The sequence below is a fragment of the Schistocerca cancellata genome, chromosome 3 (assembly GCF_023864275.1).
Source record: "Schistocerca cancellata isolate TAMUIC-IGC-003103 chromosome 3, iqSchCanc2.1, whole genome shotgun sequence".
In the NCBI taxonomy this organism is placed as follows: domain Eukaryota; kingdom Metazoa; phylum Arthropoda; class Insecta; order Orthoptera; family Acrididae; genus Schistocerca; species Schistocerca cancellata.
Window position 1 is genome coordinate 88618513 of NC_064628.1, and position 14840 is coordinate 88633352.

The 14840-nt window shown below is 41.5% G+C and overlaps 1 protein-coding gene across 1 annotated transcript in view; it reads right to left on the reverse strand.

Annotated features, from left to right (window-relative positions):
• The window catches only part of LOC126176137 (solute carrier family 2, facilitated glucose transporter member 8-like), a 73556-nt gene extending 59049 nt beyond the window's left edge, over positions 1 to 14507 (reverse strand). The window contains exon 1 of the mRNA XM_049923276.1: positions 14387 to 14507. Coding sequence (XP_049779233.1) covers positions 14387 to 14444 — 58 coding nt within the window. The 5' untranslated portion in view covers positions 14445 to 14507. The remainder of the gene's footprint in view (positions 1 to 14386) is intronic.
• Between the last annotated feature and the right edge of the window lie 333 nt (positions 14508 to 14840).

The following is a 14840-nucleotide window of genomic DNA, read 5'->3' on the forward strand; positions in this document are numbered from 1 at the left end:
TACTGCCGGTCTACAGTGTCCAACGGGCAAAATATTTCGCGATCATACATGTCGCCATCATCAGGTGAACTGACGGACTGAGCTCGTGAACGTGCTGGCACGGAGATCCGTACACTATGGCTGCTCAGGGGGAACTGGGTTCGGTCGCGGCGGCGGCCGATTTAAATACCCTCCGCCCGCGGCGCGCTCACTCCGCCGTCCGCGCCACGGTCGCGCGGTGGAACAGATTGCAACGGCGTCTGAGATGACGTCGGTGTGATGGCTCTGTCCGCCGTGGTCGTCACAACTATACATTTGCTCGATTTCCTCTTGATTAACCCAATCGCTGGTTCCCAAGCCTTGCTAAGATTATAGCCACAGTCACGGTTTATGAGGTCGTCATTTGTGCGAATTTCGATGGCCTTTGATTATCAAATACGCCGGGAGAAACTCAAGAATCACATCAAACCATGTTATCTGCGCATTCGATCATAAGTGAGTGCACTACATACAATACATTGTCTTGATAATGGTTTTCTTGTTTGTTTTCACATTCTTCAAGATATCATCGGTAATCTATACACGCATATCTCAAAAATGATCTGATGCTTCAAAACAAGGTTCTCCATTACCGTTATCACGTAAAGGTCGATTATTCTACTGTTCAATTAAAACTTGTGCGTCTGTAACCTACCGTGATGTTGAAACTGCGTCGACCTATTTTATATGATGCCGTGTACAAGTGTTAACAGAAGAAAGGGCTAATAGTACAGCATAGTTTCACCTCCATCACCATCTAAACGTACCATGCAGCGCCTAAAACTTTCTTGGCCCAGCAAGAACGGTTATTATGCCCAAAGCAGTACCTGGTCAGAGGGGGATTTACATGTAGGTCCACTTGGCATAAGTTTAAACAAGACGTAAGAACGACAGTCGATAACACGAGCTTTGAAATATCATTAGTTTACTTCGTGACTGAATGGAAATCCAAACAATTTCCGTCTGGAATCGTGTTTATGAAATTATTCAATAACACTTTAAATCAAGCTATCAAGACGACAGTCGACAATATGACCGAAATGTTATTACTCCGAGAATGCTGTCGGCTTCTAACTTCTGTTCATTGTAAATAGAGAAGGTGGCGACAATGAAATTACATTGTTCTGCTTTGTCGTTCTTGTCTCAACGACTTCATTTCATAGCACAGCTCGGTCAAGTAATCCACGCTAGTCAGTTGATCACTGTCGTGTTTAAAGTAAAAAGCTTTGTGCTCGTGTGCCTTTTGGTACGATTTTGAACTGGATCCTTTTTATTTACGAACTACATGTACATCTACATGATTACTCTGCAATTCACAGTTAAGTGCATGGTAGAGGACTCATCGAACCACTTTTAAGCTACTTCTCTACCGTTTCACTCTCGAACAGCGCGTGGGAAAAGCGAACACTTCAATCTTTCCGTGCGAGCTCAGATTTCTCTTACTTAATTGTGAAGATCATTTCTCCCTATGGAGATGGAGAAAGTTGATGATAGAAATTTCATGAAAAGATCCTGCCGAGCGAAAAACGCCTTTGTTTTGATGACTGCCACCCCAATTCGTGTATCATATTCGTAGAACTATCTCCCTTATTTCGCGATAATACAAAACGAGCTGCCCTTCTTTGAACTTTTTCGATGCCTTCCATCAATGTTATCTGGTGTGGATACCACACCGCACAGCAGTACTCAAGACGAGGTCGGAGACCCTTGGTGTAAACAGTCTCTTTTAGTAAACCTGTTGCCATACATTTTCTAACAAGGGAACCTCCCCATCGCACCCCCCTCAGATTTATTTATAGGTTGACACAGTGGATAGGCCTTGAAAAACTGAACACAGATGAATCGAGAAAACAGGAAGAAGTTGTGTGGAACTATGAAAAAAATAAGCAAAATATACAAACTCAGTATTCCATGTGCAAGATAGGCAATATCAAGGATAGGCCGAGCTCGGGAGCGCACTGGTCCCCTGGTTAGCACGAGCAGCTGCTAAAGGAGAGGTCTTTGATTCAAATCTTCCCTCGGATGAAAAGTTTAATTTTTTATTTTCAGACAATTATAAAAGTCAGGCACTCTCACAGAATCAACTTCGCTCTCCAAAATTCCAGGACATGTTCAGATTTGCTAAGATATATGCAGGATTTGACGGTCTACACACGGAAAAGTTTGAAAACGTTAAAAACATATGTTTTGACAGAGCACAGGGAAAACTGTGCGACTGTGAAACTGTTGCATTAATTTGTTGCAGTTTATGTGACAAACTCTTATGTTTTCATCACTTTTTGGAACTGATTATCACATCCACAAGAAAACCTAAATCGGGCAAGGTAGAAGAATCTTTTTAACCATTCGCCAAATGTACAAGTTAGGTGCGTCGACAACATGTTCCTGTCATGTGACGCACATGCCGTCACCAGTGCCGTATAGAATATATCAGACGTGTTTTCCTGTGGAGGAATCGGTTGACCTATGACCTTGCGATCAAATGTTTTCGGTTCCCATTGGAGACGCACGTCCTTTCGTCTACTAATCGCACGGTTTTGCGGTGCGGTCGCAAAACAAAGACATTAAACTTATTACAGTGAACAGAGACGTCAATGAACGAACGGACAGATTATAACTTTGCGAAAATAAAGGATGTAAACTTTTCACTCCAGGGAAGACCTGAACCGAGGACCTTTCGTTCCACAGCTGCTCACGCTAACCACGGGACCACGGTGCACCTGAGCTCAGACTCTCCTTGATGCTGCATATCTTGCACATGGACTACTCAGTTTGTATATTTTGCTTATTTTTTTTCATAGTTCCACACAACTTCTTCCTGTTTTCTCGATTGATCTGTGTTCAGTTTTTCAAGGCCTATCCACTGTGCCAACTTATAATCTGAGGGGGGTGCGATGGGGAGGTTCCCTTGTAAGTGTTCTGCCTGTCTTTGATTTGCTTTCCCCACAACATATCTACGTTATTGTTCCAGTTTGAGTTATTCGTTTGTAATTCCCAAGTGTTTAGTTCAGCTGAAGCCTTCACATTTTTGTGATTTATCATGTAACTGAAATTTGGCGAATTCTTTTTAGTACTCATGTTGATGAATTCACACTTTTCATGATTTCGAATCTGTTGTCACTTTTGCACCGTACAGATATCTTTTGCAATTCGTTTTGACCATCTGATGACTTCACATAACGGCAAATCGAAGCATCATCTGCCAATCTAAGAGGACCAATCAGATTGTCTCCTAAATCGCTTATGTAGCTTAGGAACAACAGATGACTTATAACACTTCCTTAGGAAACGCCACATATTACTTCTGTTTTACTCGATGACTTCCCGTCAGTTATTACGCGCTGTGGCTTCTCTGACAGGAAATCAAGAATCCAGTCACACTACTGTGACGATACTTCATATGCACGCAATTTACTTAGAAGTCGCTTGTGAGAATCGGTGTCAGAAACCTTCGAGAAAACTAAAAATATGGAATCAGTTTGATGTCCCCTATCGTTAATACTCATAAAGAGCTAGTTTTGTTTCTCAAGAGCGATATTTTCCGAATCTGTGTTTGGTTATTTGTCAATAAATCCTCTTCTTCGAAGTGATTCATAATTTTTGAGCACAGCATACGTTCCAAAAGCATTCTGCAAATCGACGTTTGTGATATGGGTCTTTAATTCAGCAGGTAACTCCTATTTCCTTTTTGGTATTGCTTTGACTTGTGCAACTTTCCGGTCTTTCAGTACAGATCTTTCTATTAGCGAGCAGTCGTATATGATTGTTAAGTATGGTAGTGTATCAGCATGCTCTGAAAGGAACCTAAGTGGTATACAATCTGGACCGGAAGCCTTGCCTTTCTCAAGTGTTTGAAGCTGCTTCGCCACTCTGAGGCTATCTACTTCTACGTCACTTATTTCCGTTTGTGCTGGTGTTTTTTGACTGTCGTGTTTAAAGTAAAAAGCTTTGTGCTCGTGCGCCGTGTGGTATGATTTTGAACTGGATACCTATTATTTACAAATTTTACTTCCTTCTGTGTTGGTTGACAATTTCGTAAGAAAAAAAATTGAAAATTTTTGGTCAGGTTTTATGGGGCCAAACTGCTGAGGTCATCGGTCCGTAAGCTTACACACTACTTAATCTATCTTACACTAAGGACGACAAACACACATGCCCGAGGGAGGACTCGAACCTCCGACGGGAGGAACCACCTCAGAGCGCTTTTCTTTATTTTTTATTTTTGCTTAGTCTCATTTTGTTCGTTATTGGTCATCGTGCATCCATTGACTGAGTTTTCTTATTACAGAGGGTAGCTAACACTGTGACTGAACACGCTGAGCTACCGTGCCAGCAACCACTCGGCTACGCCACGCGGCGAGTTTCGTAAGTATCTTTGACATGAATAAGAATGACAAAAACGTACGTGCAAAATTAAGCGGGGCAACATTTCGGAAATTAGCTTATGACAAGCGAGAACGAGAAGCTAATGTTCTGAAAGCGCTTGGCAGAGTAGGTAAATTTTTTACGAAAAATTTTGCTGATGCGACTTCGAGTAAGGTAGTACTGATGACAGGTCTATCACTACAGCTGTCGTGAAAGATGGAAGGCTATACTCCAGAGATTTCATAGTGTAAATGTGAACTTCCAAAGTGTAGAAAGTGATATTGGAATAGTGCACGAGTTATACGTATCACTTGTAAGGTTTATTAGCTCTGTTCGTGAGATTTTCGACTATTATGAAAATAAATCGATGGAGATTATGACTGATGTGGACTATGAATGCGCCTATAAAAGATCGAGGAAAAGCAGACATCATGTTGATGAAGAGGCGGACACTGAAGAAGTTCTTCTGATTGGTAGGGAGAAATTTAGAAACGAAAGATTTTTCCCAGAACTCGGCAACTTGTACGCTTAATTAGTGAGGAGTAAGCAAAGTTATAAAACAATGTTAGACACCTTCATAGTTACTGAAAACTTAAGAATAGTTCACCAGACGTTATTTCTGAACGCGGAGCAGAATCTCCAAGCATTATATGAAACTGATTCAGAACCTTCCTTCCCAAGTGAATCTGCACCTCTCGCGGCACTTTTGAAATCCTGTGAGATTATTGGTGTTCCGGTCGAAATTAGTAAATTTATACAAAAGGAGAGGTTACAGACCATGTTTCCGAATGTTGACATAGCTCTCAGAGAGGTTCTCTGTACGGCACTTACAAAATGTTCAGCAGAACCCTCGTTTTCGGCTCTTAAAGGTTAAAATCGTACCTACCTTGTACGTTGCTGGGGAGGGATTGGACGCCTTGTCCATTCTTCACATCGGAGCTGACCAAACTGATGACCGCCTCAACTGTGGAGGTATGATTAACGAGTTTGCTGCCATCAACGTCACATGCAAAATTTGCTGACTGTTGAGTTTTGTTTATTTTTTCATATTAAAGTTAAAAATTCCTGATTATAATGTGATTTTTATTTGCAAGTTGGAGTACTGTGATTTCAGAAATATATAGTTATAATTTAAAACCTATTTTTCGAAGGGCGGATATATTACAGTGTGCCTAGGTGTGAAAAATTTTAAATCCGCTACTGTCTTTGACTGAACTAAAGTTTTACTGCTAGCACTTTATGGGTGGTTTCAACAAGTCAGTTAACTGCCCACAGGAAGGATCGCTACTTACGTGACTTGCCAAGGATATTATTTCTATATCCCAATTAATAATTTTTTAAATACTGTGTATTATTACATCAAGTGTGATATGACCTTCCTCTTAGCGCTATACTCTTGGTTGCTATACGTAAATTTTAATTTTCAGAATAAGACGACAACATATGTTACAGTGGGATTTTGGAGCAATCAGTTTGAAATGGTAGTTCTATGGTGCACAACAACCAGTTGAGGCTAGTCTGCGACATTGAGAAAGCGCCGCATCTTTGTTATCACTGATACGCAAAGGTACGTAACCTCTCAAAGGAACGCGTTTTAGCGAAAGGCACGTAACTGATAAAACGTGGCCTTGCCATCTTCGAAGCTTCGGGACTAAGGTGAGAAGAAGTCCACAGCTGGATCTAAATCGGCATTTAAACAGTATTCTGGCCGATGCATTAAAGCATGTTCCATCTTCTTGTCACAGAGCCAACACCCAGCCTTACGTTATGTAACCACTGAACTTCACCTGTAGATGAGCCTGAATAAGTTCGAAAACCGGTTCATGGAATAAATAACTATTTAGAAAAAGAGACTGGTTGCAGCTTTCTGTACTTATACTGAAACATTTGTAACCTGTAAGTTTAATCAGCGAATCTACCACGTATAGAGAATGCCATTTTAGGATAGAAGAAGAAGTAATTGCTTTGCCGCTATAATAAATGCGTGAATAAATATCATAATCAAAAAATGCGGAGGAGTTCGTATGCTGCGTGGTGATACACAGCATTTTGAAGTTGCGCTGAAGAGGTCAGTTATTTCACTTCAGAAAATGTATGAGGTTTAACGTGAAAATATGTGTGGGCACATCTAAAAGTGTTATTCTCTCGTCATGTGAAAATAGTGTAGATGAGGAGAGTTACAATAAATTAGCTTCCCCAGATTATGTTTTCCAAAAAAATATCTGAAAGAGTCCACATTCATAGATCAAGCTTTAACTCGTACAACAACGAGTTGATGTTAGACCATTTCATACTTATCCAAGGAAATCACTTATCTCTGACATTATATTTAGTATATCTTTGATATACAGAAGAATGTGGTATTTATATCACCACCATTCTTTGTCGAACAACGATTATGATGATCACGGCAGAAATGTACACCACAATATAAATGAATATTGTCTCGTCCCCAGTAAAAGTTTTGGAATCAAATTTTTAAAAATGTCCACAGTTATAAGAGGGCTTTTTTTTGACACTACACTTTGAGGTACTTTTAAAATCGCGTCATGAAAGTGGTATTGTCTGATCAGCCACCAGCTTCTGAAACTGTAGACCTTAACAAAGTTTAATATCTGGCTCGTGCTGCGGGTGTTAAACATTGTGTTCGTGGACGGAAAGCACGGGATTTAATTCTCCAGACAGTCGTCGAGGTTTAGTTTTTCTGCGCTTTTCCTAAACCGCATCAGGTGAAATCCGATATGGCTCTTTGAATAGATCACGACTGGTTTCCTGCCCAATTCTGTCTGATAATGAGGCCACACAGCAATTGGATTATGGCACGTGAAGTTCAGAGCTCAAACATCAGTATTTCAAAGCTGTTCCATACAACTCTCAAAAATTCTCAAGAAAATCGACTCTGATTTTTTCCGAGCACATAAACGTTTTAAAGTAAGGTCGTTTCTTCGACAGGCATAGAATGGTCAGCTGCTGTTTGGAGTTTTGGGTTCCATCCCCGTCGGTTGCAAAAGTTTAAACATCGAACGTTTTTGTGAAGCTTAAAATATTTAAGATGAAAAAAAAACCAGTGACACTCAGGACTGGAAATAGCTAGATCGCTGTTTCTACTCTCATTTCGTCATTTTTTTCGTTTTTTCCTCTTTCAGTTCGAACACCTACGTACTCAGTATAAAATCCATCGAATATATGATAATTAACACATACCTAATTTATACGTATCCGAGAGAACAGACTCTATTCTTGATCGCGCAACCGTACATATACATGATGAAATGAAATAGAAATTCTGACATCCGCCGCAAAGCAGGAAATCAGGGTTCGGGTCACGATTCGACACAAATTTTTACTTGTCGCCATTGAATTCATTTCAGTGTGTGGGTGCGGCCGACGTCAAAATTTCTGTTTCATTTCATCACACATCTAATTGTCATTTTAATTAAAACACCGTTTCTTCTTACAGTATTTGTAGATAAATATTGCACACAAAAATCCAAAATCCGGTTTTCATTGCAAATATAAATTGTTAATTGCCAGTTTTTTTCTAGAAGATGGTTAATATCGAATGTTCAAATTAAAAACATTACAAATTAATTTAAGTATTTTATGCTTCGCGGAAATTCTTGTAGAACATACACCTCTTATAAAAAAAATTGCCATCCTCAGGACTCAAACCCAGGCCATCCACAGTGCAGACGAGCCCTCTACCACAGTCTCATGTTGCCGGTAGAAAAAGCGGGCTAGGTTTAGTGAATTAAAGAGCTTGGCAGACTTCAATTTCGATTTTCTCGAGAATTTTTTAGAGTTGTATCGACTGGTTTTGTTCGATAGATATTTGAGTTCTGAACTTCACGTACTATAAAAACAAAAGAGAGCAGAAACACGAATGCCGAATGATCTTTTCGTAAGACGAGCTTGTGTTCCACCTGTAACCATCTTATATATGCATATAGAAGGGGAACGTCAGCTGCTAAACTGTCTCGAAATTCATGGTGAAAACCTTCATCTGTCTTTTATTTCGCTACTAGATTCGATCATAGCCCATTTCCAACCTTAGCTTAATTTGTTATTGACTTCCGATGTGATTAGTCCTTTTGGTGGCAATTGCTCTGTACGATTATTAAATTGTGGACAATTTTGTTGAATACGACTGACCAGCAACGACTACTTGTAATCGATTACATCACAGCATAACATTCCAGCCACTTATGACTGCTAAGCTTGAAAATGGTCTGTGATCGTAACTAGTAGCACTGTACAAAATAAGATTTTCACCATGTATTTCAACGTGTAACTATGTTGTTGTTCCCAAGATTTTAAACTCCGAACTTACTTCCTTACTCCTCGTACTGTGTTGATTTCTCGTTAATCTGAGAGAGGTTTCTGTCCTCTGGAATATTACAGAGAAATTGTACTCTCAAACACACCATGTTTCCGGAGCACAGTTACGCATTTATGGCAATAAATGGAACCATCCACCTAAGGAAAACATCTGACCTTCACTAATCTTGACCGAGTCCAAGCCGCTTTTTTTCAGTTTTATTTTCTGGTAACCGTCTGTAGCTGAGGCTTCTCTGGCCACAATGAACAGCTATATTACGTCTCCCTAGATCTTCTAAAGTTCTTAAACTCTGTATCACGTCGTCAGACAACTAACCAAGTGTGTATCTTCGCAGGTATTTGATTCTCTCGATGAATATTTGGCTAATAGCAACCAGTACGTATGCTGTGCTACAAATGTTCTATAGAAACGAAAGCAACATCGGGTATTGTTCCAAGGAAGCGTAATAGATCTCTGATGTATTCAGTTTACATAAACAATTGATCATGTATGGTCGCAGCATTGTAATATTATTTTGATGATACTCCTGTGAAGAGGAAAGTATCGTCGTTGTACGATACTGACATCGAAAAGAAGGGGCAATGTGACGGCTGATTTAGGGATGTTTCTACCTGAATATATCGGTGACCTACGTACCAGTCATTCTTTGGTTGAAGAGGGAACGTGGGAACCTGGCACCTCGGCCACAAGGACAATGCCTCTCTGGATGATGGTGTCGGACGCAAGAGTGGATCATTGCGTATGCTGACGCGTCCCTGGGAAGCCGGAAGGCTTGCTTACGTAACATTCAGGTACAAGTGCCCTTGATACACCAGAGACAGCAAAGTTAACCCTTTCTCGGCGATGTGTTCCGCAGCTCGTGGTTTCGCGGTCGCGTTCTCGTTTCCCGAGCACATGGTCCCGGGTTAAATTCCTGGCGGGGTATTTGTGTTGTCCTCATCATTTCATCATCATTCCTGAAAGTGGCGAGTTTGGACTGAGCAAAGGTTGGGAATTTGAACGGGTGCTGAAAACCACGCAGTTGAGCGCCCCACAAACCAATCATCATCATCATCATCGGCGATGTTTGCTGCGAAGCCTATGTGACACCTGGAGTCGCTGTGGAACAACATCGGCTGCGGAAGCTCCGAGGCTATTTACAAGCACCGAACGGATGTGAGTCGGCACTGCAAAGTGTTACTTTCCTGAATGAAATTTGCACTCTGCTGCGGGTAGCTCAATTGATAGAGCAGTTACCTGCGAAAGGCAAAGGTACCAAGCTCGAGTCCCGTCCTGCACACAGTCTTGATCTACCAGATAGTTTCATGTTTCTTTCCTGTTAAAGGTGATAGTTGTGTTTCCCAGATGACACCTACAACAGAAGATTCACCTGGGAGCACGTTTCTTTGGATATTTAAGAGACAACCAGTCAAAAGGGAGAAGAGATCCAGTGCGAGTATCGGTGTACAGGTGTTAGAATGGAACGGAGCCAGCAGATATTGGGCAGGTGCTGGCGGCCCAAGGGTGGACTGGAGAGTGCGCTGCGCGACTAGTGATGGCGTTTCGTTTACACAGCTGATAGGGCCCAGTGTACTGTACTACTCGTTCATCGGTGTCTAAGCTGACATGACAATCGGATCTGAAGATGGCTTTGTTGAAGCCAGCTACCAAAGAATAAAATAATAAAAACGTGACGTGGGCAGTGTCAAGATTAGTAATTCAGGATCACTTGGGTTGGGTTGGGTTGGGTTGTTTGCGGGAAGAGACCAAACTGCGAGGTCATCGTTCTCATCGGATCGGGGAAGGAAGTCGGCCGTGCCCTTTCAGAGGAACCATCCACGCATTTGCCTGGAGCGATTTAGGGAAATCACGGAAAACCTAAATCAGGATGACCGGACGCGGGATTGAACCGTCGTCCTCCCGAATGCGAATCCAGTGTGCTGGGATCACTTGCTAACGTTCCTAAGAAGTTACGTCTAGACTTAAACATACTACTTTAGTATGTGTAGTATTCTACAACGAACGGATTTCGATTCAACTCTCTATACCCAATCGTCAAAAATGGGCCTTCCACCTAGGAATCAAAATGCCTGAACGGGAGAGGTCCGCGTGAAGCAGGGAGATAGGCATTTCGGACCGCCTGACTTCGTACTTCGCGTTCATTATTGGCATTTATTTACTACGGTGCTCCAAACGTGGTTCACGGTAGACCCGTCAAAGATGTATATCTGAATAACTGGAGTGTAAAACGTAACTCGTGAGCGTATTTGTTCGTAAATGCTACTCTCTTTAAATTTACTTGTCAGAGTCTGTGTTCATGTTTTCAGTGTGGCTTGGGGTATGGAAAGGGCCACTCCCGTTTTCTGACATCCGGTTTATTTTGTCTTTCAATATGAACGGTGGGCCAAACACGATGGTGCACCATGGAAATCTCAGTTGCTACCAATTGTGGATGCTTTCAAATGAAATTTCTACCTACTTCGCAGTGGACGTGGTTGTTATCTCTTAATAACACGATAACGCAAGACCATACATTAGAGCGAACGCTGAAATCTTCCTAGAAGTTTAGTCGACATTGTTTTCTTCTCTGATCAGCTGATTCTCCAAAGCATGGATGAGACTATGATGCTTGCCATTAAACCTATTAATTCATAGCAGCGAGTCCTACTCGTATTCTGTGAACCATAATCTGACGGAGAACATTCGATAATATGCAAAGAGTTAAAGTATAATTTAATAGAGAGGAGTAGCTGTCAGAAACATCTTGTGTAAATTTGTTTTACTTATGCGTACTCCAAAACAGTCTATTAGGCTTTAAGAAGTCTACAGATGCATATAGTACAGTTAACATTGCTGCACTGAAAATTCGTTGCTTACAAATATGCTACCCAGCTGCTCTTTATTTTCTTGTGATTGCTCCATTTTTACACCAGCAAATTGGTAACTGGAATACGGAAACAGTTTCTATAAGTTGTCAGACTAAAGAGCTATACACACAAAGAGCATTATTATTTAATAAGACTTCCAATTTATTTTAAGCATTATGTGGTTAGTGACATTTAAAAAAATATTTCGACTTTGCAAGGATTCTCAGTTTCTCGTCTTACGTCTTCGGCAACTTTACATCCGAATATGATGCCTCGCCTTGACTCTGAACAAGGAAACAACTTTTACATGAAAATTATTTTTATACTTTCTGTTGTGGCCGTGTAAATAAGTATAATAATTCTGTGTCAATGTATCTCTTAAGAAGTAAATAAGTAGGGAAGTGATTGTAAGAAGCCCCTGCAATGTATACAGTTAGCTTGTCCACACAACATTCTTTTTGTACACTTTTCCAAAATACATTACGTACCCGCTTTAGCTCCATTTTTCCTTGATCTAATACTGTAAGTGGAAATGTGCAAAATCAGTTACCATATACAGGGTATTACAAAAAGGTACGGCCAAACTTTCAGGAAACATTCCTCACACACAAATAAAGAAAATATGTTATGTGGACATTTGTCCGGAATCGTTTAATTTCCATGTTAGAGCTAATTTTAGTTTCGTCAGTATGTACTGTACTTCCTCGATTCACCGCCAGTTGGCCCAATTGAAAGAAGGTAAAGTTGACTTCGGTGCTTGTGTTGACATGCGACTCTTTGCTCTACAGTACTAGCATCAAGCACATCAGTACGTAGCATCAACAGGTTAGTGTTCATCACGAACGTGGTTTAGCAGTCAGTGCAATGTTTACAAATGCGGAGTTGGCAGATGCCCATTTGATGTACGGATTAGCACGGGGCAATAGCCGTTGATCAGCGTCTTAGGGAGCACGGAACATTCCAGCCTATGACTCGCGACTGGGGAAGACCTAGAACGACGAGGACACCTGCAATGGACGAGGCAATTCTTCGTGCAGTTGACGATAATCCTAATGTCAGCGTCAGAGAAGTTGCTGCTGTACAAGGTAACGTTGACCACGTCACTGTATGCACAGTGCTACGGGAGAACCAGTTGTTTCCGTACCATGTACAGCGTGTGCAGGCACTATCAGCAGCTGACTGGCCTCCACGAGTACACTTCTGCGAATGGTTCATCCAACAATGTGTCAATCCTCATTTCAGTGCAAAGGTTCTATTTACGGATGGGGCTTCATTCCAACATGATCAAATTGTAAATTTTCACAATCAACATGTGTGGGCTGACTAGAATCCGCACGCAATTATGCAATCACGTCATCAACACAGATTTTCTGTGAACGTTTGGGCAGGCATTGTTGGTGATGTCTTGATTGGGCCCCATGTTCTTCCACCTACGCTCAATGGAGCACGTTATCATGATTTCATACGGGATACTCTACCTGTGCTGTTAGAACATGTGCCTTTACAAATACGACACAACATGTGGTTCATGCACGATGGAGCTCCTGCACATTTCAGTCCAAGTGTTCGTACGCTTCTCAACAACAGATTCGGTGACCGATGGATAGGTTGAGGCGGACCAATTCCATGGCCTCCACGCTCTCCTGACCTCAACCCTCTTGACTTTCATTTATGGGGGCATTTGAAAGCTCTTGTCTACGCAACCCCGGTACCAAATGTAGAGACTCTTCATGCCCGTATTGTGGATACAATACGCTATTCTCCAGGGCTGCATCAGCGCATCTGGGATTCCATGCGACGGAGGGTGGATGCATGTATCCTCGCTAACGGAGGACATTTTGAACATTTCCTGTAACAAAGTGTTTGAAGTCACGCTGGTACGTTCTGTTGTTGTGTGTTTTCATTCCATAATTAATGTGATTTGAAGAGAAGTACTAAAATGAGCTCTAACATGGAAAGTAAGCATTTCCGGACACATGTCCACATATTTTCTTTCTTTGTGTGTGAGGAATGTTTCCTGAAAGTTTGGCCGTACCTTTTTGTAACACCCTGTATGTCTGCATGTCAATAAGACGAAATCACTGCGATATGCACCTCTAGATCATCTTTATCTTATGTTTCATTTAGTATATAAATGTAAATACACAGCTACGTCGTTTTTATTTGTTTGAGATTTCGTAACACGAACAGATGTAAGATTAACACTCGAGTGATTTTGTGGGAACTAATTGCACAGTTGATTAGCTATTGATCTTGCTATGTCTGATATGGCTGGCCAAACACGTTTAACTGACGTGAATGTGCCACCACTCACTTATTGTCTATTGTACGTCAGTTACGCGGTTCATAACCAAAAGTGAACCAAAAATAGATCCATGCGGGACAGCGTATTGTGTATTTCGCACGATTGTGGACTTTGTTTAAAGAAGATTCACAGACTCGTCACAACGTAGAAGCCACAGGGTTGAAAATCAAACAATATCCGTATATAAAATATGTTACTTATCAAATGTCAGCAGAAAGCTCCCCGCTTTCACAGTACTTGGGAGAAGACTCCGAACAGTGAATATTGATACAGTATGATTCGGTTTGTGTATTCCACGTATCTGTACAACAACACTGACACGCCACATGTCTCTCGAGTATAAAAAATACTTCTGTCTGAAAATGTTCAAACACCACTTTTCGAAAACAGCGAAGTATATGAAACTTGTTGGTCGTCTAAAGTCATGCAGAGCTGGGTAATCACTCTGCCGAAATTACCCATACTTGATGTAAAGAAGTCAGTACCTACAGAGTGCTGTAAGTATTTACTTACCGGCCAGAACGGCAAGAAGCTGCCTCAGGACTCCACTGAAGCGGAAGAGTTTGATCATTGTGCCGCGGGCGTTCAGGAACTGCCGGTCTGAATTACACGCCACTGGAAGCCTCAGTCCGAACCGTACGGACGCGTAGCCGTCACTGCGTCACTAGCGGCTGTCGAGAGCCACGCAAATGAGTGGCGAAATTGCTCGACAAGAGACGCGATAACGGCATCGCATACGGCAAAGGAAGCTATACGCTCTCGGCTATCGAGTTAATCTAAGCGACTCTTTCACGTCACTGGTTGCATATAACGGCCGTGTCGGTTTCCTTACACAAAAGAATTTTGAACTCTGACAAAGAGTACTTGAAATACGTTCTTCAAAGTGGAAATTTACCACAGATACGAGGGACATTCATAAATTAACCTGAAAAAAGCTATTAAAAATAAATGAGCACTCGGAACTTCA